The following is a 25,151-nucleotide window of genomic DNA, read 5'->3' on the forward strand; positions in this document are numbered from 1 at the left end:
CAGACCAGACCCATCTCACCAGTCATGTGGAGTTTTTAACTCTTGGCCCAGTGCCAACAAGATAAAGCACACACACCCATACGCAATGGCTCATAGTTGTTTGAAGATACACGGCATAGGGGGTTGACAGGTGCTGCATGCATTATTCATAAGTAAACTAACAAGTAAGTTTGCAGGAAGTAAGGGATTGACTTGTGAGAAAGCTAGGATTTTCTCTGCTCTGGAAGTTTTATGGCATGGATTTTAGCTCCTGTTAAGGCGTCAGTAGTTAGCTTTTGCCACCCTTACTTCACAGCACTGCTAAGGCTTTAGTAACCACAGCTGCTCTTAGCCTCCTGCATCTGTGCAATCCATTTGCTTTCTGTCACGGCAGGCTTTCACAACACTATATCTTGATCTATTCAGAAATAAGACTGCTCTCTATTGTTATCACATTTTAATTACCAGACAAGATGTTACACTGCCAATCAGCCAGCTTTGGCCAAGAATGATGATCCATTTCCCCTAAATGGGATAACAGATGTTTGGCGTTTTGCACTCCCTTTCACAGTGACATACACATACACACACATTCACCACTTCCCCCACCTATCCTCTTCTTCTGCCCCGGGACTATTCTATCATTTGCTTGCATTAAAGTGACAGCTGTCTGCATCATGGAGGCCCCGATGTGCCAGACAAAATGAATACTGCTTTGTTTGAAGTAAAACGAAAGAGGGAAATGTTTGGCAGAGAGAGTGTTATTTCACACACTGAGAAGACATCAGTTTCTTTCATTATTACATTAAAACCCATTCCAGTATAAATCCGTTTGGAAGAGTTACATTAATCGTTTGTTATTTTCAACATGAATCAAATTCCTTATCTTGTCTTTTTGTTAAAATACATTATTAGCATTTGTTTCTGCCTCTCTGTGTCTTATCCCATAACATAAAATGTTGACATGACTTTCTGATATGAGGCTTGCCAATATTTTCACAATTGTTTTATTTTTTTTTCCATTGTGTCCATCTTGATTAGGACATCTTTCCCTTCCCAGTCCTTCATCCCACACCATGTAGTGGTGAAAGCTTTGAGACAGAGAGAGAGAGAGAGGCCGTGATTAACTTTCATCTAAAAATATCCCCTTCATTCATTTTACACTCCCAAGTCTCTCTCTCATCCTTGCTTTCTCTATTATTCATAAACACCCTCACCCCGGATCACCACAGTAACACCATGTGTTGGGGGGGATACCAAGCGCTGTAATTGACTGTTTATTACACAGTCAGGAATAATCTGGAGTGTCACGTTGTAGTTTCCTATTTTTTAAACTGCTTTGTGTTATTTAAGATGGCTGCATAAAACACTTTTGCATCCTATGCTTTCCACATGTGTTTTACATTAGCACAATTGCCACATTAAGTGTGCCTTATTAAAAGAGGACACAGAATTTCACATAGAGATTTTTCGTTTTGGATTTAAACTCCAGTGTAAACAAATACATTTTTCTAAAAATAAAAAAAAAACATCACGGGGTGAACAATTCACGTTCCGTAAGTCATAAACAGAGGTTTTCATTAATAATTCATTATTATTGCTAAAACAATGCCTTGCCATGGAGTCTTTAAGCCTTTGTTCTGGCAGGTATACACGGAGGAGGGCTTTGTGAAGCCTGTGCCTTATTGGTGCAATACGTTTCGCCCATGAGGCATAAAAGAAACACACCTGTCTCCGGCCTCAGTTGTTGTGCTCCAGACATCAACTGAGCTTCTGGCAGGCAGGAAAATGTTTTACTCTGCTGTGAAATTCCCAAGGGATTTCACTGAAGGAGGTGCTTTTGCACAGACAAAGACACCCACTTACAGAATATAAATGCTGATGTAGTCATTTGAATCCTGTTGTGGACACAAACGCGTAGACATGGAACCATAATGGCCTACACAATCTAGATGTGTTTAGTGCTTGTGCTCTTTTCATGTTGTGTGTGAAAGTCGAGAAAAGAGTGAATGCATTGGGTTGACTGACATGATATTAAAAAGCTACACATTAATGAGATTACTCTAATGAGGGTTAAAACTAACACATACAGCAAAAGATGAACTGGCAGGCCAAATCTGCCATTGTGTCCATTATAAAAGATGTGTTATGGTTTAGGATTTAAAAAGCACCTCAAGGCATTAGAGTGCCAATGAAAATTCCTCAGCTATAAATCCTTTTCCCTGAAGAAACCTCATTGACAGAGCTCTCATGATATAGAGATGTGTTTGTCAAGCAGAAGAGACTGGAGGAAAGGGCTGAAACAGAAATGCTAATGAACATGAGGTTATGGTTTTCTGGTACCGAGTTGTGAAATTATTGCTCTGGGTTGAAGAATAACACAAACATCATCCTACCCCTCTGCCAGTGGAGGCCTCCCACTCATAAACTCTGCGGGGGATTACAAATGCACGCACACACATACTAATGTGTTTCTCAATCTCTCCACCTATTACAAAAGCACACACACACACACACACAAACGAAACCTCCAATCTCTAATCCACACACCCACCCCCACACACACAAGCACTAAAACACTGTTAAATAGTTTATTGTGCTGATACTGTTTCCCACATAGACCACAGCTGATTCAGAAGCAGGAGGAGGAGGGGATGCAGTGGGTGGGGGTGGGGGTGGGAGGTATTTGGGAGGATGGGTGGGTAGGAGGGGTCAGACAGCTGCTGTGTACAGTTTCCATGGAAACCTTTGTCTAAACTCATCAAAATGGGAGGAGAATTCAGGGATGGAATGAGCAATGCAATAAATTAAATTTTAGGAGGGTTTTCTCTTTTTGTCTACCAAACAGGTCTCCCTGAGATTAACCTTTTAGCACAGTTATTTAAAAAAAAAAGAAAAATCAGTTCATCAGACAAGCAACATACAGTATAAGGTACATATGTTCAAGACATCCCCAACCACACTTCTATGCCGCTACAGATTTGTTGAGCTTATTTGCCATACATATGGCTTGTTGAAGGGGAAGGGGCCTTTTAAAATTAATAAAAATTGTAATGGTAATAGTTTATTTAGTTTTTTCTTAACCAAACCAAACTGGCAAACAGTACATGACAAACACATTTAAATGTGGGATTTCTTTTACTGATGAACAATTTGGAAAAAAACGTGAAAAAACTTAAACTCAAGATACCTATTTTGGCTTCCACAAAGTTGGAAGAAGTATTCATGTTCTTTGTTTAAGTAAAAGTAGCGATACCAAAATGTAAAAATACTACATTAAGATTAGAAATCCTGCATTAACTGCTACTTAGTGAAAAGTAAAAAAGTAGTCTTACCTACATTTTATTAAAGCATTAGAAGTAAATAAATAACAAATTTAGCTGAATGTCCCATTTCAGAGTGTTAAAATAGTGTATGGTTTTTAATTATTTTTGCCAAAGCATTAACATGGAAGCAGTGTTGTAATGTTGTAGTTTGTCAAGGTGGAGCTAATTTTAACTGTATTTGTATTGGCACACACACACTCGCACACAGGCACACATGCACACATGCACACACACACACACAGATATATATACAATATGTAATATATTGGTCTTATTTATGTTGTAATCCTCTTGAAACTTGATGAAGTTCTATATCTTGAGGAGATGTCATTTCCATAATAACAGTGGCTGGTTGAAATCATGAGGAACACAGTAAGCATTTTGTTCAGTAACATTGATGTTGATTTACGGCCATGCAAACAGGGTGCCCTCTAGTGTTGGAAAGACCCTCTGCTGATCGCTAACCATTATTGTCTTTTCAAGTCATCAGTGTGAAAACACAGTCTTGATGCCCCGTATATCATCATTAAAGAAGCATGCCAGTTACTACCATAATGAAGTATAAGGTGAAATGAAGTAGCAAAAGGAAGCCATCATTTGTACAGGCATTCAGTTTAATTGAATTGGAAGAGAGTTCAAAGTTATGATACTTAAAAAAAACACATAAAAAACACTGAAGCAACGGATGTGTTTTGTCCTAGCTTACAAGCTGGGAACATTACCAAATGTGCAGTGTACAAAATATCACAATGTAATATGTACAACACAAAAATAACACAAATACACAGACAAGCACTTTTGTATTTACATAAAAAAGAATAATAAAGAAGAAAACAATAAATAACATCAAAATGCATCGGTTAATGGATGATATAAAGCTGACTTGCTGATATAGAGCAGGCGACTGAATTAAGCTCTATATACTACAGGCGGAGCAAAGTTATTCATCATAGTATAACATACAAAGTCACTATAGAGGTCCACCAGCTCTTTTGGTATTTAATTCATAATATTATTCGTCTTAAATCCAAATCTTTCCCTTTATAAATTTACATTCAAGCCAGTTCAGATTAAGCCTGAAAACACTGACACAAAAGATATCTGAACATGGGAAGAAAACGGTGCTTAAGGTAAGCCCAGCTAACTTGATAAAAACTGGCTGTAAGCTAGTTCTGAATTCTCCACCATCATGTCTTTGTTCAGCACACATTTTCACCAGCATGTAGGACAAACAACAACTTCAGATATAATATAAAAAGACAGGTAAACATCTGCAGCGACAAAACTCACTCCACCGGCTTTTCTGTCAAAACGGGAAACATTGAGATAATCATCAGATCCATCATTCATCTGGATAATATTCATTACATCTCATCGCATTACATACAAGTAGGGATATATAAAACCTTCTATGGATGTATACAGAAATAGAACATGTTTAACCATCTATGAGATACAGTTGGCGATTGTTCCATCATAAACCAGTGATGGAACAATCTCATCCAAGTCTCAAAGGATTAGATCTATAATTTCTATTTCAATGTACATCTTAACCGGCAATGTTGATTTATTTTCCTTCTTCAGACTGTAACTGTACGCTAAATGGGTGACAGCTCAAATGTGAGTGGCAGCTGAGTCCAAAACTTGAAATAAATAAGAATAAATAAGACAATTCACTGTTCACAAATAAGTGGACAACTGTAGACGTGTCTATTCAGTAAACAAGAGCTGTAAACGCAAGTCTCTCTCACGGAACATCAATGACAAGTTGAACATGATGAGAACGAAAATGACATGGTACTATACATTATCATCAGTAAAATCTGGAAAGGTAAAGAACAAAAAGTAATAGCTCAAATATAAATGAATGGTTGTACGCGTGTTATGAAGTGTATTCCTGTCTCAATACAGCAGTAACAATAAGAATGGTATATTATCTTTTTCAAGCAGCTCAGGCTTATTAAAGTAGCTTTCCCAGCATGCCAAATGGGCCTGGTCGACTCTTTGTTTCCTTTCCAGGCTCAGATTTTAGTAGCTGAAAGTCACTTTTTGAACAAGATCTACAGTACTTGGCACCACAATAAAGAGAGGGAATACTAAGATCTATCCCGTCTCGTACCGTACACTACTGTATTTTGGGTTGTTTGTGAGAACGGCCACCTTGGGCATGGCCTTTGACACCTCTTTCTAACAGAATGATCCTTTTTCAACACAAGCCTGTCTCATATTTTATCTACAACAACTCAGATCATGGCTTAAATAAACACGTCTCACCTTAACGCATCCATCCATCTAAATCATACTCTAATGAAGTCTTTCATGTTTTTAGCACTGTCAACCTAGAACCCAAAGCAAGGCCCTACCTCACCTATACCTCACTCGCTCCTCTTCCTCTAATCTCGCTTAGCTCTTCCTTTCCTCTTCCTCCTCCCAGAGTTCTCCTGGGGCTTCTCCTCTTTGCTCCCCATCAGCGCTGCTCCGTTGGCGGCCTTGCTGAGCCCGTTGAGGGTCCCGTTAGAAAGGGCCTTGCCTGCTTTGGAGGAGGCGTCGCGTCTGGGCTGCTGGCGGCGGTAGGTCTGGTAGTAGAAGTTGCCGAAGAGGATGATGAAGGTGAAGGCGTAGCAGATGAGGGAGTAATGCATCCAGTGGGGGAAATCACAGTTGACGTAGAGGGACAAGGCCGTGTGGCCAATGGTGATGTGGAACTGGATCTGAGACACAATGAGAGATCTGTGAGATTCACTGTAAGATTCTAGACGTGAGTTAGGGTTAACCTTACAAAATGCGTTAAAGAAATACATTAATTTCAATTAGCAACATGGTAAGGTGATCTCTTACCATCTGGATGATGGTCAAGTACTTCTTCCACCACAGGTACTTTTGGATCTTAGGTCCACAGGAGGCCAGGCCATAATACAGGTACATCAAGACATGGATTGCCGCGTTCATGTGGGCATCAAAGAATGCTGCAAATAAAAGAAAGTTTAGTTTTGTCACGCTAACTATGGTGCTAGAATACAGTTTTGTTACACAAATTAACACCTTATTGTACTTTTTCCATTTAAGGTACATATAATACTTGACATTATTGATTCATTTTCAGATTAACATTATCACACAGTTTTGTTTTACCAAGGAATAATTTGGCACACTGTTGAAATGGCCGTATTGTGGCACAATGAGTGCCAGGGCAGAGACATGTAAAAGGATCCTCTTACTACCTTCATACCACAAAAAGCTCAATAGAAAAAGATTCAGTTTAGGATCAGGAGCAAAACAAAAACACACAATTAAGCCCTTTGACCCTCCAACAAGAAATGTTCATTTCAACAAGAAGTACAGTAAATATGGGGTAACAATAGGCATTGGACACAATATACAGTAGATCTCTATTGTAGCATGAGCTACTCACACTGTCCTCCTGCCACCCATTTGATGCCGATCCACCAGAGCGTGAACATGGTGCAGTGGTGGTAGACATGCAAGAAAGTAACCTGGTTGAATTTTTTCCTCAGGATGAAAAACACCGTGTCTAGATACTCGATGCCCTTAGAGATGAAATACCACCACAGAGCTCCTGCCACCTGTCTCACACACAACATGAGAAATGGGTTGAGGGGAAAAGACAGACACAGGTGGAGGAAGGAAATAGAAACAAAGAGGGGAAAACAAACAGAAATACAAGAGTAGTTGGACTCTTATTTCTAACCTGTATTCTAATCTAGTCACCTGAGACCCCCCCAACATGTGTTTGGTGTTTTTTGCCTCCAACATCTCCTTCCAGGCAGCGCGGCAATGGTTATGTTTAGGGTTAAGGTCAGGGTTAGCTGCCTGGAAGGCGCCATCCAGCCCACCAACAGATGTGTCAGATGTGTCACTACGTCATGGAGCAGTTGAAAGGAAGGTGAAAGCAAACACCTTTCATGATCCCTCTTCCAGCTCGCACTTGTTCTGATTACAAAAGAAGGGTCCTAATGAACAGAAGCTGATCATGTTTCTAAACTCCACCAAGCACGAAGCTTCTCTGGCACGCTGGAAAGGGTTTTCTTAATCATTGGAGTACAGTAGAGCACTGAAGTCAAGTTAGATGTATCTGTGTATCAATTAACTGAGGTGTCTTGTTACATCTGGAAGCTAATGACTGCACACACGTACACAATAAGGAAGTAAGTTACATAATAGGGCAGGTGCGGTGTGATCCGAAAATGTTGCATTTTCTTTTAACACAAGTTATGTGTGCATGTGTCTTGTGTTTGTGTGTCGCAGCTGCAAACACTCACCCTGACTTCATTGGGGTCATCTGAATAGTCCACTTGTTGACAAATGTAGCTGTAGTTCGCTGACCGTGCTGCCATAAACAGCTAAAAAAAAACAGAGAATATCTCTACTGAATCACTCTTATTAGTTGACAAAGGCAGAACCACACAGCGAGAGTAACAGGGATGCCAAGTGCAGGCAGAAAGCTGGATACATTGTAATAAGGTTAATCTAAATCGGGGGGTGGACTTCTTCTAAAAAGTACTCATCGGGATGGATAGTTATGGTTTGGATAAGACTTCCAGAGATTCAGCATTACTCACTAAAGGTTTTGCACATCTAGTTACTAGTAACCTACCTCTTTAAAGATGAAGAAGTTGAGGAAAACCATGCTGAAGTTGTAGACAATGAGGGTTTTGCGGAGCTGGAAGGGCTCTCTGTTCTTCATGTATTTGGGCCCCAGCCAGAGAAATAGCAGGTAGGACATGCTGATAGCCAGCGTAGGCAGGGGATTGTCCATCAGGGGCCATTTCTGCACTCGCTTGTCTGTGGGACAGAGGTTCTCATAGCGTTACATAACTATTCTTAATGTTCACATTACACTGACACAGCGCAGGTTCCATGGCAGTTTATTTTAAGGGAAGTGCTTGCTCTTGTGGAACGTACTAAATTGTTGGGTCCTTGGAAATTATAGAGCGTGGTCTATACCAACTATCTGTGAAGTGTCTTGAGATAACTCTTGTTGTGAATTGATACTATAAATAAAATTGAACTGAAATTGAATTAATTTGATTGTAGGTCAAACACAACAGGAAGGTAGATGCCAGATTTTGTCCAGAGGTGACATGTCTGGAGGTCAGTTTGATGTAGACACCCTTGTTTAATTAATTGTGCATGTGATATGTTCAGAATGTTATATATGAGTGTGAATTTTAATTATCTTAAGGGGTTAACAATACAATATTCAGACAATGATTTAGTGGGTGAATCAAAGTAAAGATATGATCCTTTAGTGCATGATTTCATGTAGGTCTACTGGTTCCAGTTAAGTTATAAAAAGGATGTACAAGTGAAGGAGCAAAATGGAACAAGACACATTAAGTGTCAATGTATTGCTCTATATTTCATGTCAATATGTAATCCAGCACATACACATATTCTTCAGCAATGATGCAACTTAGACTCTTCCTTTCGCAAATTCTCAAAGAAGCACCGTCCAAGCTAAATCATTGCAGGAAAAACATACCTGTAGTGTATACAAGTGCGTACACAAGAAGTTACGTATTTAGTCACTTGCCAAAAAGATCTGACCATGAAAAACCTACAAGATTATTACCTGCAATAGTTAGGGTCCATTTGTAGAATTCTACGGTGTCGTTAATGAAGTGAGTAACAATCTCCATGGCTGGGGCCAACAACCTGGAATCAAAGAGACAGGTGTGAGAATAGAGGCCTCTATAAAATGTAACCAGTATTTAGTTTAGAGAGCTGGGTCCCCTGAGAAGAAAGATGTCATCTTCCAAAAGAACAGAAATCAACAATGTCACCATATGCTTGTTTCTAAAGTAGCACTCAATTTTTTATTTATTTAATCATTCATCTTTAAATATTGTGAAGCTTTAAAAGAAACGAGCCCAGGCCATCAGAAGGCCACTTAAAAGCCGAGGAGCCTGTGGCCTCATGATAGATGGGCTATAGGCTTCATTACGGCCGGCAGAGCGCATGTGTCAGCAGATTTTTGGCGTGAGCACGACCACCAACCAACCTGGTGTGCCCTTATAGGGTCCTCGCGCCCCCCTTTTTACACTGAAATGGGTCACCTATAGGGTACCAGACTGACGCTGATAAGTAGCAGGGTGCCCTGTCGGACACCGTGTAATTTAATGATCCCTAAAAACATGACGCCCCCCCCCCGAAACAGATCAAGCGCTGCTGCAGCATCTTCCTCAGTCCCGCACGCGCTGGCCTCGTGAACTGCTCTGAAAATAAACCATACCTCATTGTTAGAATAAACATTTAACCGCAAATTGTGTGTTTCTATAAGTCTTAAAGGCTCATATGTTTACAACAGGACTATTAACTGTATGAAGACGAATATTGGCATTCTGCGGTAGGCTTTGCAGTCCGGCCTTCACCTATAGGCTGCATATGGAGTCCTATCATCAATAGGATTTTTCCAAAACGCCTAAGCTGTTTCCTCTTCCATCTCTAAAACAACACGACTACAGTCTATAAAAGATTTGATCTCAAATAACCGACTGCGCACGGGCGAAATACTATCCCGTAATATATCGACATTGGTCTCGCATTGTAGGCTACTCCGTGCGGATGAAGGTGCTTATTACCTTACCGTGTCGGTGCTTTAAAAAAACCGTCTAATGACATTCAATGCAAGGTCATGCAGTGTGCGTTTTCCCGGCGTGTAACCGACTGAGTGTGTTCTCTACGGATTGATGAAGTGTTCCGTATCCGAAGTGAAATAAACGGGCCGCTGGATAACGGCGATGGCATGGATTCCTCGTTCGGGGGCCACACCAGCCTACACTGCGCGTCTGCTTCACTCAACTCCTCCTCTGATCCCCCTCAGCACCAGCCGCAAGACCGAGACAATACACCTCACACTTCCGGGCAAACTTTCGAAATAAAAATGCATTGACTTCATGACAACAACGTTAAGTTAGAAAATGTGTGATGTGTCAAAACCATTAAATCAGTTCAATGACTGCTGGTGATCTTAGGGTTGGGAATCACCTGACGCTTCCACATACAATATCATCACGATAATTATGCCACGATAAGATATCACTGCGATTTTAAAAACAATGTTGCAATATTTCGCCATGTACTCCAATTTATAACCTTTTCTCCAAATTCGAATTTTTACTGATTTCAAATGATGTCTCCAAAAGGAAACTTTGTCAACATCTGTTTAATTTAAAACGATACATTTCCGTGTTTTTTCATATCACTTCAATGTCATTGCTGCAAAATGGGATTGTCAAGCAGACAAACTGACCAACACACATATAATAAAAAAATCGAGATACTATACTGTATCAATTTTTTCCCCACCCTACTGTATCTTATGTTATTATTTTAATAATAATCCAACCGAAAATAATTCAAATCGTGAGTTAGAGTTGAAAATTAAATGGCAATGCAGGTACTTGGATAGTGATTGGTTACATTATGCTTTAAGTATTTTACTGCTATAGTTATATGTTCTTATTCTTTTAGTCTCCGAACCAAATCCTTCTGTTTGAAAGCGGTGCCACCACATTTCCTGTTTGCTTCTAGCCGTCTGTGTCTAGCTTGATGCAGTTTTGCTCTTTTGGTGGCCACTTGACCGGGATGATGGAAAGATGCTAAGCGCATGCGCACAAGGGGAGGCGGATGCAGCAGCAGCAGCAAGGCTACATCAGCTTCGTCAAGTCAGCCAGACGCAACCAGAGGAAGGCAGGAAGCGCTCTGCTCTTCTGTCGCCCAAAGTTCTTGGTGGACATAACACACTGACAAAGAGTTAGCATTTCTGTAAACATCCAAGAGCATATAGCACCATGGTGCATTAAGGTCTAATGATAAAAAGGGATAGGCTAATATAGGCTGAGGTGCCTACTAAAGGAAACGTGTTGAATGACTCACCCAGCCACATTTTGATGAAATTGGACGGTGGTTATTAAAATATTGTGTAGTAGGCTATTAAAGTAGCCTATTTTGATGCCCAGCTGTTCAAAATGGCGGCTTAACTGATGTCAGACAGAAAAAGCCTCGTCTTAAATCCTTTAAATGCCTCAAACTGTAGGCTATAACGTTTCTAAAACCGTAGGCTCTGTATTTTATCAGATATTTCAAAGGCTGAGGATGATGTCAGTTAAACAAAAGTTGCAATCGTGACAGGTGAATGTTTGTTTTATTGTGAAATGTATGACAATCCCCGTGTAGGCTGTCTCACTTTGTCGGGCTTGACACTCGGGCGCTCCGCTGTTGCGCCAGCCGGCTTCTCCCTTGTCCTGCAAGCCTACTGTCTCTGACATTACTCTGAATTACATGTTTCTTCGTGTTGTTCCTGTGACGTGGGGAGGAGGGGGGGGGGGAGGGTTGGTATCAGAAGAGCATATTGCGCAGTTTTTACGCAAGGTTGATATGCGAAGGAAAACAAAGACCCACTTCGTGGATGGTCGTGAGCGTCCATCGCAGGCCCTGTAACGTTACCATCTGATCACCGGAGCCAGTTCCTCATGTCAAAATGGGCCGGTGAAATGTAGCTTCCGATCACAGAGGGATTCTCAGCGATAAGGTCAAGCCTTGTCTTTTGAAAAAATGAAAATCTGGAGCACGGAACACGTTTTCAGGTTGGTCATCGGTTATTGAAGAACATCCCTAAAGCAGAATGAACTGGTCTGTTGTTCAGGGCTAGGTTGATGGGACCTTCAGCTTCAATGGCTAGTTGAAATGAATCTGAATTTCACAGAACTCTGAAGCTCACGACTTTAGGATCGGTCAGTAAATTCCACCTGTTCTCTATTATAGCCCATGGTGATGGTGATCACTGTGAGCCTTTGACATCAGGAGTCAGCCACAACCATCGCCTCTCCAGTCACAGTTTAGTCCCAGAGAAGCACATTGGGGGAGTTTGGGGCTGATTTAGCACTTTCTGCCATAACCCTGCCCACTTGACTTAATAAGGAGATCATAAAACACAATCCCATACACTCTGTTAGTTAAGTCTTCTGTCAGTTTATCAAAAGATGTCCATTGTGTTTTAGCCAGTAGTCAAATTGAATATGTGGATGTTTTGTGTGCAGTTACCCATGGGAGACGGTGATCAAGGCTGCCATGAGGAAGTACCCAAACCCCATGAACACTAATGTGGTCGGGGTGGACGTTCTGGACCGCAGCCTGGACACACAGGGACGCCTGCACAGCCACAGACTCCTCAGCACAGAGTGGGGCCTCCCGGGCATTGTGCGAGCGGTAGGTCATCAACACACACACAAACACACTCACATACACACACACATTGAGATGTATAGAAATACAGAAGCAAACACGGTCAGAGGCAGACAGGTTAGGTGCATACATGGTAAAGACTAAGACACAGGTGCCTTGACTGGGTGTTCAGTGACCTGCAGGGGTCTGGACAGCTAATGTACTGTAATTCATCTGAATTTTATTTGTTTCTTCCCCACCAACAGCACCGTGCTGTTGGAACAAGCCCCAACTTTTAGAATGTGTCCATCAGCGGTTGTTAAATTGAGGTTTTCAGATTTTTGTTTTTCAAAAGTGTGTCCTGTAAAAGCTCTGGTACGTGCATACACAAGGCAAGTGAAATTTGGACTGATTTTATTGTACTCAATGTTGTGTGTGTGTGTGTGTGTGTGTGTGTGTGTGTGTATGTGTGTGTGTGTGTGTGTAGATACTGGGAACTAACCATACGCAGACGTATGTGAAGGAACACTCCATAGTGGACCCAGAGGAGAAAAAGATGGAGCTGTGCTCTACAAATGTAAGTTAATACGGAGTCCATCAACTGCCAACATAAACCTAAATTACAGGAAACACCGTGGTACAGTATAATAGAAATTGTTATTTCCAAGTCAATGGCGTGCACAGTGTTGGCATCAGAATATTCCATAAATAAGGACATCCAAATATATTTCATCTTCCAGATTACTCTCACCAACCTGATTTCAGTGGATGAGAGGCTTCTTTACAGACCGCACCCAGACAACCCTGAGGTGTAAGTATTTGTTGTTTTATTTGATTTCTGAAAACATCTCTGGGTACAGTCTGTGTTCTGTTGTCCTACTTTCATGCAGGTAAGTGTGGTATTCTATTTGTTAATGTCTTACAGTAATCACATTGTGTCCCCCTCCCTCCTCAGCACCGTCCTGACCCAGGAGGCCATCATCACAGTCAAGGGAGTGAGTCTAAGCAGTTACCTGGAGGGGATGATGGCTAGGAGAATGTCGGCTAACGCCAGGAAGGTAACCAGGGTTTCTCCTGGCTCAGAATGGGGGGAGCGGGGACCACGCACAACATTAAGCATGATCGGCCCGCGTACAGTGAAGGCGATGAGTCTGTGTTACCTTATTTGACAAAAATCTATGTGCATTTGCCTGTTATTTCTGACAGTTTGATGAACAAAAATGATGATTACACCTGAGGAAGTTAACTGCCAATCAACAAAACTGCTTTAACAAGAAATATTAATATTTAAATTCCACCATTAAACTCTCAGGGAGACATAAGCACTCATATTTAAGTTTATTTTCTGCTTTTTCAACTGTTGTTTGGTAAATTGCTATAAAAACAGTTGAAGAAGATGCTATTTTTTCTCTCAATTCTTATCATTTTGGCATAACTGATTTCCCTTCTGGGCTGGCTATAACCTCTTTGGGGGCGTTATAAGTCCTCTATGCAGGAACAATCCTGGTAATACAAAGCATATATTTATAATCATACGCTTATTGTATCTTTTGCATGTAGTCTAAACTTTGATGCCAGTTAGAAACCCATTACTGAGGGTTTATTTGCATGCCTTCTAACTGGGACTATACTGTCTCTGCAGTTCCAGGGCAACCTACAGTCAAAAGTTACTATTTCCAGCGCTGTCTATCACTGTGTATGACTTTTACTTCTTCTCTTTAATCTTCTGTTTCTCTTCTGTGTGGATCTGTAGGGTTGGGATGCTATTGAGTGGATTATTCAGAACTCTGAAAGAGAGAACATACCTCTGTGACATTTCCTAAATCTGGTAGCTCTTCTCCTTATTTTTCCTTTGCAACCTTCAGCCTTACCAGCTCATTATAAGCATGCCAGTCTTTTGTTCGCTCTCAAAACTACATCCATGTGTGCTTCCACGTGCCACATAATGCTCAGTGCTCATTTGTTTGCATACACAGGACTGCAGTTCCACAGCGACAACTGCTTTCCCCGCTACACCTCATGCACCACCGGGGGATTCTCAGTGTCTCGGATCCTCTGCAGTTGGTACTTATATCGCCATGTCCTGGAAGATCAGACAGACAGTGAAATGTTGCCAAAGCTGAAAGGTTATAGAGTTGGATTTAAGGGAAGTGGGTCCAAGTCTAGCAGTTGTGGCTTGATGCTAACTCAGTACTTTAAAACAAGTGAGCAGCTATTCTAATGGAGGCAAGTGAGGTGAAAAGGACATTTTTCCCTCCACGTGTTAAACAAGCTGTACTGCTAAATCAACTGAAGGTCTAAAATTCATGGGTGCTGCTGTCAACATCATGAGACTTCACTTCGAATATAATATCACTACCCCAACTTTCCGTTGATCTCATGATTATATCTTAGCATACTGTGGAAGAGATGCAGAGGAGGAAGATAGCAGGAGGTACACACATTCTTAGACAGCAAGGTATGGCGACTAGAAGAAATTCAAACACTGGAGAGTCCTATTACAGGAGTTTACATGTTTAACTGGGGCTTATGTGTTTCAAAAGGCACAAACTGTAGATGATATGTTTGCATGATTGTCGTAAAAAAAAATATGGGGGGAGGAGGGTTATATAACAAAAATCTGTAGTAGCGGGCTATACATTTGCTAATGCTGCTTTAGATGCTTTAAATGATATTGTTTATGTCAGAAAAAATAATGGGAATGTACCGCTGACATTGCCTTCTTTTTCTGCTGTCAAGGCAACAGTACAGGGGCTACTTTTTGATGTACACATTCTGGGTATTACTGCCTTAAACCAGCAGATTTGTAACTTTAACCCTCTGAGGACCAAAAGACGCACCGGCGCGGCCAAACGATGTTTGACAAAACTTCTTTTCGAAAAGCGATGTTGCAAAATTTCATTTCAGACATTTCTTTACTATTTTCATCCCATATAACCTAAGTTATAATCATTTCAAGCACTGAAACAACTTGTACAACACATCATAAGTTAAGGTTTTGAGGAGATCAAAAACATCAGCAGTCCAGCTTTATCGCCAAATCATCTCTATGTACATTGCTCTAGAAAAAATGTGGGCGTCATATATACGGAAAGCTGAGTTTGTTCTAAACATTTAGATGTGAAACACATGGGGATCAGGTATATGCAAAATACCTTGAAACTTAAGAAGATATGTGAAAATGGTCCTTAGACTTCAGAGGGTTATAGAGGAAGATGCATGTTTAGCTTTTGTGACCAGTAGAGTTAGTTAATAGTAGATTGAATCTCTCTCTGTGAGAAGGATTCCTTTTTTTCAATTGGCCTTAAATGATGCCTGTGTATTATTGCTTTGGCAGCTGATTCATTCATGCCTTTCCAAATCACGCACAGGATGCTACCAAATGTTGAACTTCTCTGTAAAAGCTCCCTACACACCATGAGGAGCAGGGCGCTGCTGTGTGTGCAACACTGCAGAGGAAGATGCACACAATTACAATGACGTACTGTATGTGCAAAATCATATTGCTTTGTTAAAATGAATAGTATTTACATATTTGTAGAAATATTATTTATTAAAAAAACATTGTGTAACGAGCAGTCAAGTATTACACTGTTTATATTGTCTGAATGTCATGCAGAAAAAAAGGTTTCATTTGCTTTTTACATTTTGTTTCAACTGTTCTATTGAGAAATTAAAAGATTTGTTTGAGGAAATGATTTTCTGAAGCTTGAACATAACAGGGATCGACCTATACTGTTTTTTCAAGGCCGATACTGATACCGATTATCAGTAGCAAATGAAACCCTTAACCGATATTTGGAACCGATATGCATTTACAGTGAAAATAAAAATCTTGAAGTCCAAATTAAGATTTTGGAATGTTACAACCTCCAATAAAATCTTTGTTTAGATGCTTTATTAAATTAGAAACTTTCAACATAATCCACAGTAAAAGATAGTCCGACTCGGTGGGGAGTGAAACCGGAGCAGAGGGACAGACAGAGCTGTAGCTGTGCTCAATTTTGAAATAACTATCAGGCAAATAAAACGCCAATACAGATCATCTGCAAACAGCCTAGAACATGGTGTTGATCAAACAGCTCACTGTTTAGCAACCTGGTGTTATTATACTGCTGCTTAATAAATACTAATGAGGAAAGGAAATACTGAATGGATCCACTTCTATTTGAAGATAGTGATTACGAGTGGTAGGGGATTTGCCCTTTGTTTGTTTTTTTATTAAAGCCTCAGGTTAGTGTTTCATCATCGAAGCACTGGTTCCCTTCTCTGCTCCAGGAAGAAACACTTAGGTATGAAGAGTGACGGAAAATCGGAGGCAGAGAAAACAGAGTTGTTGTAATGATGTCCTGAGTACAAACAGTACCCGTACCAAGATTTGTTTTTTTGAACTACTACCGTGCAGTTCATCATTTGTCCAATAGAGAGCACAATGTTGCCGTTGACCAGATCCTGGCTTCTTACGCACCAATTATTGTCCTACATAATTCTTCAGTGTGTGCTTAAGATGGAGTGACTACATAAAACAGATGGAGGTAAGATTATTTTCTTTTATTTATTCAACAGAACATAAACAGAACGCATTGCATAGCATGTACATCATTCCTCACTGTCTGAGCAGTAATAGAGGAAGGTCTGGGTCAAAGTGCACCTTTATACAAATCCTTCCCATCCTTGCCAGAATCTCAACAAACAAACACAATCAGCTGGGTGTTTGAAAAAAAAGCATGCAGGAGGCTACAGCAAAAAATAAGATGTTTCAGACAATCAATCTTTGGTATCATAGCACTCCTGTAAATGAGACATGTTGACAAAAACAGCATCAGGATCTGAAAACATTGCAAATGAGGATTTAGCTGTACCGGTTTCAAGTTCCGTGATAAAGGCACATGCCATCTTTATACTGACTTAGATTACAATCTTTGGTAATGCTGCACTCCTGTGCTGTTGCTATAGCAGCCACAGCAGAAAACAACACACAATTAAAAAAAAAAAAAAAAAAAAGTCATATCAAATCTTTATAAAAGTGAAAAACAAAGAAAATAGACAACACGCTGGTGTGTCAACATATAGAATCATCATTCAGTCTAACGATCAACGACGACTCCCTTGCTTACATTCATTATCTCTGCAGCAACTCAAGATTTCCATCTCTCCGTCCCAGTGCACAGGATATTATTGCATCTGAACCTCAACACATGGCATCTCCCCCATGTGAGCGGGCTTTTTAATATAAATAACAAATCACAATTTCAAACAGGTTTGAATTAAAAGGGTTGAAAACCAAAAATAAATATAAAATAAAAAAATTCTAAATTGGGAAAAACAAGAGCACATCTGAGGTCAACAGGTGTGTTTACTTTGGAGGTGTACTTCCAAAAAATAAAATAAAACTGAACTAAGACTAAACTCTGACAGCTGAGTGTTCCCTTTATCCGCCAGGCTGACTGGCTGCTACATCTCTTTTCCACTCCGTCACAGTCACTTGCTTTTCAACTGAACTCTCCCAAAGGTCTCTGTACCCTTTCAAAGAAACCGATTGCATAATGTCCCACTGCCTGAACCCCCTCCAGTCAAACCTCAACTAAAAAACACATCCAGGAATTGATTGTGCCATTAAAAAAACAAACATTATTGTACATTTGTATTTACAGTATGTACAGTCTGATCATCTGGATTTGGGGGGGGAGGGGGAAATCAGAAGTTGAAAAGGTTAATAAAGTCTTGAGGGTAGAGGGACATGGTGCAACTGTCTGGGTTGTTGGCTGTGCAGGGATGGTTTGTGTCCTGGGAAAAGAAAAAGACACAACTATCAGTTTCTGCTTTACTAACAGTGACATTTGAGTTTCTTATCCACTTTGATCAAGTGCACAGCAGAGGAAGAAAAAAAAGAAACAAAAAATACTACCTTCCAGAAAAGGATGTGGCAGTGTGTGCAGAAGTGCAGGGTGTCGCTGTATTGCTCTCTGTGAGGATAGCAGCGACTCAGCTTAAAATACATCTTCTTCCACTCCAGCTGCCCTTTGTCTGACACCATCAGGCGCTTCCGGATCTAAAGAAGAGGTAAATAGACTTTAAGACAGGGCCCAAATAATATCAAATGAAATATCTACTTTAATGTCAACGTTCTTAAGAATTTCATTTGTATCCCAATTCACTACTACACATAGTAAAAGATGGAGCATTAATAGATAGGACAACTAAATCTAAAAAGCACTTTAACCTTTAGGAAAGCTTCACTGTAACCTACTTTTAACGCCTGAGAACGTCTTTCTATACAAGTGCATGTTTGTGAGCATGGTGCTAGGTTACTGTAGTGCCAGTATGTGCACTAAGGCCTCCTTATATCCACTAGCAAGTCTCATTTGTCAGAGATGCTTGAACACCTTGTATTTTGATTTTAATAATGTGTATATCAAAAAGACAGCTCTGTTGTCTTGTTTTTTTAAGGTCTCAAGCATGTAACCTTGTCATTGTGAGGACAACGAGCAACACTGACAACCTGCCATGTATGCAAATGTGTGTAAGGGCAAGGAAGAGTGCATCAATCTCATTCTATGTGCATTTAGGGATCATCCACTCATTCATTTCTACATGCCTGTCTGTCTGTGAAGTGGTACTGGCAGAGTCTCTTCCACAGCAGCCGGTCCTCAGTGAGGCCCCCCAGCTCGGGGCACACCTGGCCCAGGCTGACCAGGTCCCTGCCGTCCGTCAGACGCTGCATGATGTTCAACTGGAGACTGGCAGGCAGGTGGGTCAGAGTCAGGCCAGTAGATGTGGGCTGAAGAAAACAGGCGTTATAAGGAAAGTTGTGAATATAATGGACATTTGCATTAAGGTCTAAATTTTCCATCATAAGTAGGGCTGAAGGATATGAGGAAAATATCTAATTGCGATTATTTTGACTGATATTGCAATTGTAATACAATTTGCGAAATCGGAGGGAATAATCAGTTTCATCATTATTTCCTATTTCATTAAAAAATATTATAATTTTAAAAAATGAAAAGGATGATTGAGAGTGTGATATTTGCAAGGATCTGTACCAAACAAAGATTTTGTCTTTAGTCTGTAGGATAGCCTATGTAGCCTGGGACGTCTCTGCAGCACCATCCTAATTAATAACGGTTTGACACGCATTTAGTCTTTAACAATAATTGCGCACCTTGCGATTTGGATATTGCACAAGTCCATAGTGCGATAGACTTATGATTAATTGTGCAGCCCTAATCATAAGAGTACTTTGCTGAATCAGGCTCCTAGCCCTGTATTTTGAGCAGATGCTTACCCTGTTGATCTGGATGTTGTCTAGCTGCTGGTGCCACTGCAGGATGTTCTCCATGCGGTGCAGCCAGGTGTTGATGTTCCCCACCAGGACAGACTTGCCCATGTCCTGAACCAGACTACACAGGGAGACATAGAGCGTCTGCAGTAGCTCTTTGATGGGGCGAACGTTCTGCTGGTCATCCAGAACTGAGGAGGAAAATCATAAGATATTTATTTACCTCAATTTAATACTCCAATTGTGGCTTATAAGTGAGGTTTTAAAGCCTGGGTATTACAGAGAGATTAGCAGCTAGCATGCAAACAGCTAAAAAGTTAAATATGTATCGGGAGTCATCAAAAAGCACATTATTTAAAGCAAGTGTTTTGGTGTGGCTGTACTCTTCTCCTTTAACGTTTATAATATTTGCCCAACAGGTTTCAGAACGCCACCTAAACAGCCTGAATCTCTGTTTAGCAGAGGGAACATTTAGTTTACACTGAGGCTCGCTGAGGCGTCTGGGGACTGTCAGTGTTTCTCACTGTGCCATTAAAGCACTAAATTCCCTCCTCGGCCTTCTTTATAGGTCTTTAGGGCTCATTTTCTCACCCGTTGCTGCAAACAGAGCTGGAAGGCCTCATTATTATGCATTTATGTCTATTAGAAAGAAGAGGAGTCTACTTAACATTTGATCCCACACTAAAGAAAACTAAATAGGCCGAATGAGGTGCCATTTGTGTGTTTGTGAATTGTTGCATGAGTGTGAAGTGGAAAATCACCCTGTAGACCAAAAGGAGAGAAACTAGTTGAGTAGGACTTTAAAAGAATGCGACAAGAGCGACAGGGCTCACCTTTCTGTACCACTCTCTCCAGAATATTCATGTAGTTTTTCTGCGCCACTCCACTGAGTGAAGGGAGCTGGGATTTGGCGATAAGCTCCAGGAGCTAGAGCAGAGAAAGAAAGAAAGAAAGAAAGAACATAAATTTCATCCCGTCAGCTGCTGAGACTCTCTGTTCCACTGCCTCATTATGTTTGTTATGCTGCATTCTTAGAAAAGACACTTGTAATCCTAACAATAAATGCTGTCCAGAACAAACTGGGAGCTGCTGTTTCTGGTCATTACTCTCTGAAGCTGAATCCAACAACCATATAAACAGCATGTTTGGCTCTGATCACTCTTGATCAGAGTCTCTTTTGAGAAAGAAGCTACTAGAAAGGTGTTGGACAACAGCCTGTGCTGTCAACAACATCCGCCTCCGCACACCAGCATATCATTTGACTCCTGACCCTCCTGTCATGTGAATTAGCTGAATCATTTGACAGAGTGTGTCTGCACTTATATGTGTGTGTGTATGTCTGCGCAGTTGTTGCCGTTGGCTAGCGGACAAACAGTGGGTTCCAAGGTGGCATGTCTGTGACATCATGGAGAAACTTAAGTTCCCCCTTGGTCAATTCTGAGCAGCGCATATGACCTTTGTCATCATTCCAACGTCAACATATTGTTGGGGAGCTTTCTGGTAGACTGGAGGGGAAACTTGTGACAGTAAGTTTTTGGGAGGCATAAAAAGACAGCATTGCATAAATCTAAGCTCTTAAAACTAATTAACCAAAGATGCAGGTTCATTACTGTGAATTGGGCCTACTGAAAGTACGTATTCAGCCAAATCCTAAATAAAAAGTAGATGAGTTTGGGGTCTTAATAGTACCAAACTAAATTACTTCTTCTACATCCTCACCCTTCGTGCCTGCGTTTTTACCAATTTTAAGCTTCTTTGCTTCCTCCTGGCTCGCGTTTTCAGCTCCATTCCTAAAACCTAATCCCGTGCCTTTCTTCTTTTAGCAGCTCATCAAGTGTTCCTCTCTTTGTAGAGCAGCCATGCAGAACAATGTGCGTTTCCATATCTACTTTTAGCTCCTACTGCTCTCCACAGCTTGGAGTGTGGCTCAATAGTTTTCCACAAAAACAACAGTATTTGAAGCACTGCATCTTTTTGTTATTTTATAATGGCTCTGCTAAAACAACTTAATTTTAAGGTTTCTGTCTCTTTGAAATAGCCTCCATTTGTCTGCTTTAAGAAAAGAGAGGATCTCTCGTTGTCTCTTTGTGGAAGAACCCGATCCCTGTAACTGAGACGGAGTTAAATGAACCCGCAAATGCCATCAGACACAACCAGTGAAGAACAGTGACCTAGGACACCGTGTCCAGACTAGACGCTAGGGTTACACAGCGTGGCTTACCACACTGCACTTGTTAGCTGAAACCTGCACTAAAAAGGTCAATCCAAAACTTCAGAGACAAATGTCAAACTTTATGTTGAACATTCTGTGTAAAGACATTAGAAACTTAGATCACTTGTGGAATGATGGATTATTTTATATTCTGATTCATCTACCCTAAACTTGGGATTTATGGCTGGAAATTAAAAAGAAACAAGTCATAAAATATGTTACTGTCCAGTCAAAATGGAAAATCTGTACGTCTCCTCCTGGTCAGGCAGAAATTGGTACATCCCATCACATTCATTAGGCAGGCACTTAAATAGGAAAGAGAAAGCTCAACATAAAACTGAGGCATGAAAGACAGTAGGATTAACGTAGAAAGAGGAGTCTGGCAGAGACCTGTGTGTGTGTATATATATATATATATATATATATATATATATATATATACATATACATACACATACAGGGGTCTGAATCCCCTGGAAACCACCAGGTCTGGTATCATAAACCCCCGTTGGATGGTCGCACAGCTGTCACACACCCCCAGCTCCCCACCCGGCACATAACAACACCATATGCATCTAGCTCACATGTGGGAGAGCTGGTGTTTGGTTCAGTGTGATGACACTTTGACGTGGAGGGGAAAAGCTCCAAATTCAACTAAGGGATTCTTGTATAATATCCCATTATGAAATTACCTTATTGATATAATGAATGTTGACAAAGTCACATCCTTCTTCTAGTGGACATTTTTCACAAAGCCTTTTGGCATCCCTAGTGTGTGTACTGTTGAAACCTAGTGCATCAAGTGTACACTAAGAATTCAGAGTCATAAAATGCTTGAAGGGAATAAACTGGTTAGCAAAGAGGAAGTGATTTTTACATAAAGCAATAGGTTAATTCAATTCAAGGGATGCCAAATGGCTATACAGCTAAATGTCATGTTATGTCACACTTTTACCCTGCCACAAAAAAACACACATACACTCCCTGGGTTGGTATCACCCCCACTGAGAGAGCTCTGTCTGCAGAGCATTGATAAGAGCCAGGCAGAAGCATACACACCCGCTTAACCTTAACCTCTACTCTGCCACTGACAAAACATTGCCTATTAACAACCACAGAGGAAGCCAATCACAAGGGTCAGGAGAAACTGGAAGAAAAAGAGGAGGACTCACTCTGACAACATAATTAAATCTCCTCGTGTCCTTGATGGCACTGCAGAAATCCAAGCGGTTGAAGGCCTCTCCCAGTGTACAGTATCCGTGGCGCTGGGGAAATTCAATTATCAGGGTATTAGATTGAGATCATCGGCAGGGGTACAGGGTTTTCTCAGCATGCTTACATTAGGAATGTTGATATGAAAAGTTGATGTGAAAGTGAGTGAGTTGGTTTGTTACCTCCTTGGTGCTTCCTTTATGAACATAAATCCAGTTTTCCCTGTGGAAATCTGTGAGAAAGCAGAATGTTTATATTAATGGCCTGCCCTCATTAAACAACTTGTGTGTGTGTGTGTGTGTGTACAAATGCATGCGCACACACCAATAAGATGCAATTTCAAAAGACAGTATAGTTAGTAAACCAGTTTATAAATGATGGAAAATGTATCATAAACCATATTATCAGGAAGTGTTCCTCCTCATGCACATAGCATAACATCCTCCCAACCCTCGCCTGTTAATATTTTTGGTCTTGAAGCCAACTTTGGAATATTATTATGCCATTTATAACCCCGCACATTAAATTACAAAATATTATCCTTTGTGCTGTGTGGCCCTTTGACTGTGACTCACAGGGGACCTTGGTGTTGTTGTTCATGTGGTCTTTTTTCCTCTTCTTGGCAGACATGTCGAAGCTAAGAGAGAGCAGCAGGTTCTCCTTGTTGAAACACTCCTCTTCTTTGGCTTTGCAGAAGCTGAAAAAAAACACACAAAAAAACACCACACATACTTCATTAAACCACCAGTCTACCAGGACAGAGGCCATACTTTTCACAACATCAAAACAGGGTGTCAAATACATACTGCCTGTGTTAGTATAATGTACATGTGTTTTAACTTTAACCTTGTCGAAGGATAGCTTTTTGTGTTAGTGTGGGCATTTAGGAAAGTGGACTGACTCAACAGGCGTTTGTTAATCCCCTCACTTGTTGTGAACTTATTAATAGCTCAGTGATTAGCCTGGACAAGTAGCATGGCCTCAGAAAAACAAAGAGGTTAAAAGATGGGGGGGCATGACGGTGTTAGGCCTGCCAACCACTCGGCCTCTGTTCCTAATAGTGTTTGGAATTTCTTTAACATATCTCCCCTTCCTCCCCATCTTCCTCTGACTACTATGACGCATTTATGAGTTGCGCTAACTGTTGTCATGCCGACCCCCTCAGGACTTGCTTTATGACCAACCTCTCCACGGAGATATTGTTGTTTTTCTCGTCTGCTGTTGTCTTTTTCCACCCCTCCTCGGTTTTAACCCAACTCTGACCCGGCGACCTCCAGTCCTGTCCGAGGAAAGGCATCCTGGTTCGATGACGTCGAGTTAAAATAAAGCTATAATAATATCAGGAAATAGTCCCTGTTTGAGTTAGAGTGTATCCCTTCTTGCAAGCGACGCGTTCTGGACGTATTTCTGGTCTAATGTTGCCATTGCGCAGCTCTTCTTATATCCTCAACTCAGAACCCGGAAATACACGAGCCCCGCCCTCTTTGGAAACTTCCCTGCAACACGTGGCTTTGTTTATCAACTTGAGCGTTGCAAAATCTCTTGGAGAGAACTGCAGAGGTAACAAATCTGTGTCATGTCATGGAAAAGTAGAGACAGAGGACACCAAGGCAATTGATTTGGAAGGATTTTTAATAAGATGAATCCCATTAGAAAGCATTTATTGAATGTTAAACGGCTTGGGAGACTAGCACAGAGGTTAACCTCTGCTGTAGGGTTGAATGTAGCTAGGCTACATTAACAAATACTGTACTTACTTTGAAAATAAATACATGTACTTGAGTGTTAACAATTGCTGATACTTTGTACTTCAACTCCACCATATTTCGGATAGAAATATTGAGCTTTTTACTTCACTACTTTTAGCAAACAAGCCAGGGACAAAATATCTGACTATAGTGTTATCTCTGTCTTCTTCTAAGTCTCTTTGTAGTGTTTTTAGCCTTTTTGTAGT

The 25,151-nt window shown here is 40.8% G+C and overlaps 3 protein-coding genes and 2 long non-coding RNA genes across 7 annotated transcripts; 2 read left to right on the plus strand and 3 right to left on the minus strand.

The window, feature by feature from the left end:
* Nucleotides 1–3,900: 3,900 nt before the first annotated feature.
* elovl4a (ELOVL fatty acid elongase 4a) lies at nucleotides 3,901–10,167 on the minus strand. 2 transcript variants are annotated; one of them, XM_034874730.1, is made up of 7 exons: nucleotides 9,913–10,167; nucleotides 8,899–8,981; nucleotides 7,921–8,108; nucleotides 7,586–7,666; nucleotides 6,718–6,889; nucleotides 6,144–6,271; nucleotides 3,901–6,016 (listed from the first exon to the last, which is right to left on the minus strand). In XM_034874730.1, the coding sequence occupies exons 1-7, from the start codon at nucleotides 9,945–9,947 to the stop codon at nucleotides 5,699–5,701; spliced, it is 1,005 nt and encodes a 334-aa protein (XP_034730621.1). In that variant the 5' UTR covers nucleotides 9,948–10,167; the 3' UTR covers nucleotides 3,901–5,698. The 2 variants fall into 2 exon arrangements, with proteins under 2 accessions (XP_034730621.1, XP_034730622.1); XM_034874731.1 differs by having other exon boundaries at nucleotides 9,908–10,134.
* A 1,333-nt stretch (nucleotides 10,168–11,500) lies between these two features.
* On the plus strand, nucleotides 11,501–15,737 carry prelid3a (PRELI domain containing 3A). 2 transcript variants are annotated; one of them, XM_034873977.1, is made up of 7 exons: nucleotides 11,505–11,914; nucleotides 12,368–12,536; nucleotides 12,979–13,068; nucleotides 13,232–13,302; nucleotides 13,447–13,549; nucleotides 14,245–14,319; nucleotides 14,468–15,737. In XM_034873977.1, the coding sequence occupies exons 1-6, from the start codon at nucleotides 11,883–11,885 to the stop codon at nucleotides 14,302–14,304; spliced, it is 525 nt and encodes a 174-aa protein (XP_034729868.1). In that variant the 5' UTR covers nucleotides 11,505–11,882; the 3' UTR covers nucleotides 14,305–14,319; nucleotides 14,468–15,737. The 2 variants fall into 2 exon arrangements, with proteins under 2 accessions (XP_034729867.1, XP_034729868.1); XM_034873976.1 differs by lacking the exon at nucleotides 14,245–14,319 and having other exon boundaries at nucleotides 11,501–11,914.
* Nucleotides 15,738–16,213: 476 nt separating this feature from the next.
* Nucleotides 16,214–16,399, minus strand: LOC117946118. The gene is made up of 2 exons (XR_004656973.1): nucleotides 16,362–16,399; nucleotides 16,214–16,325 (listed from the first exon to the last, which is right to left on the minus strand). It is a non-coding gene; the product is annotated as an uncharacterized LOC117946118 (long non-coding RNA).
* Nucleotides 16,400–17,021: 622 nt separating this feature from the next.
* On the minus strand, nucleotides 17,022–24,649 carry fbxo32 (F-box protein 32). The gene is made up of 9 exons (XM_034873975.1): nucleotides 24,382–24,649; nucleotides 23,773–23,894; nucleotides 23,380–23,429; nucleotides 23,158–23,250; nucleotides 20,607–20,700; nucleotides 19,780–19,964; nucleotides 19,090–19,272; nucleotides 18,400–18,543; nucleotides 17,022–18,278 (listed from the first exon to the last, which is right to left on the minus strand). The coding sequence occupies exons 1-9, from the start codon at nucleotides 24,492–24,494 to the stop codon at nucleotides 18,189–18,191; spliced, it is 1,074 nt and encodes a 357-aa protein (XP_034729866.1). The 5' UTR covers nucleotides 24,495–24,649; the 3' UTR covers nucleotides 17,022–18,188.
* LOC117946117 lies at nucleotides 18,900–19,232 on the plus strand. Its single transcript, XR_004656972.1, has 2 exons — nucleotides 18,900–19,030; nucleotides 19,061–19,232. It is a non-coding gene; the product is annotated as an uncharacterized LOC117946117 (long non-coding RNA).
* Nucleotides 24,650–25,151: the final 502 nt, after the last annotated feature.

The sequence above is a fragment of the Etheostoma cragini genome, chromosome 6 (genome assembly GCF_013103735.1).
Source record: "Etheostoma cragini isolate CJK2018 chromosome 6, CSU_Ecrag_1.0, whole genome shotgun sequence".
NCBI lineage: Eukaryota > Metazoa > Chordata > Actinopteri > Perciformes > Percidae > Etheostoma > Etheostoma cragini.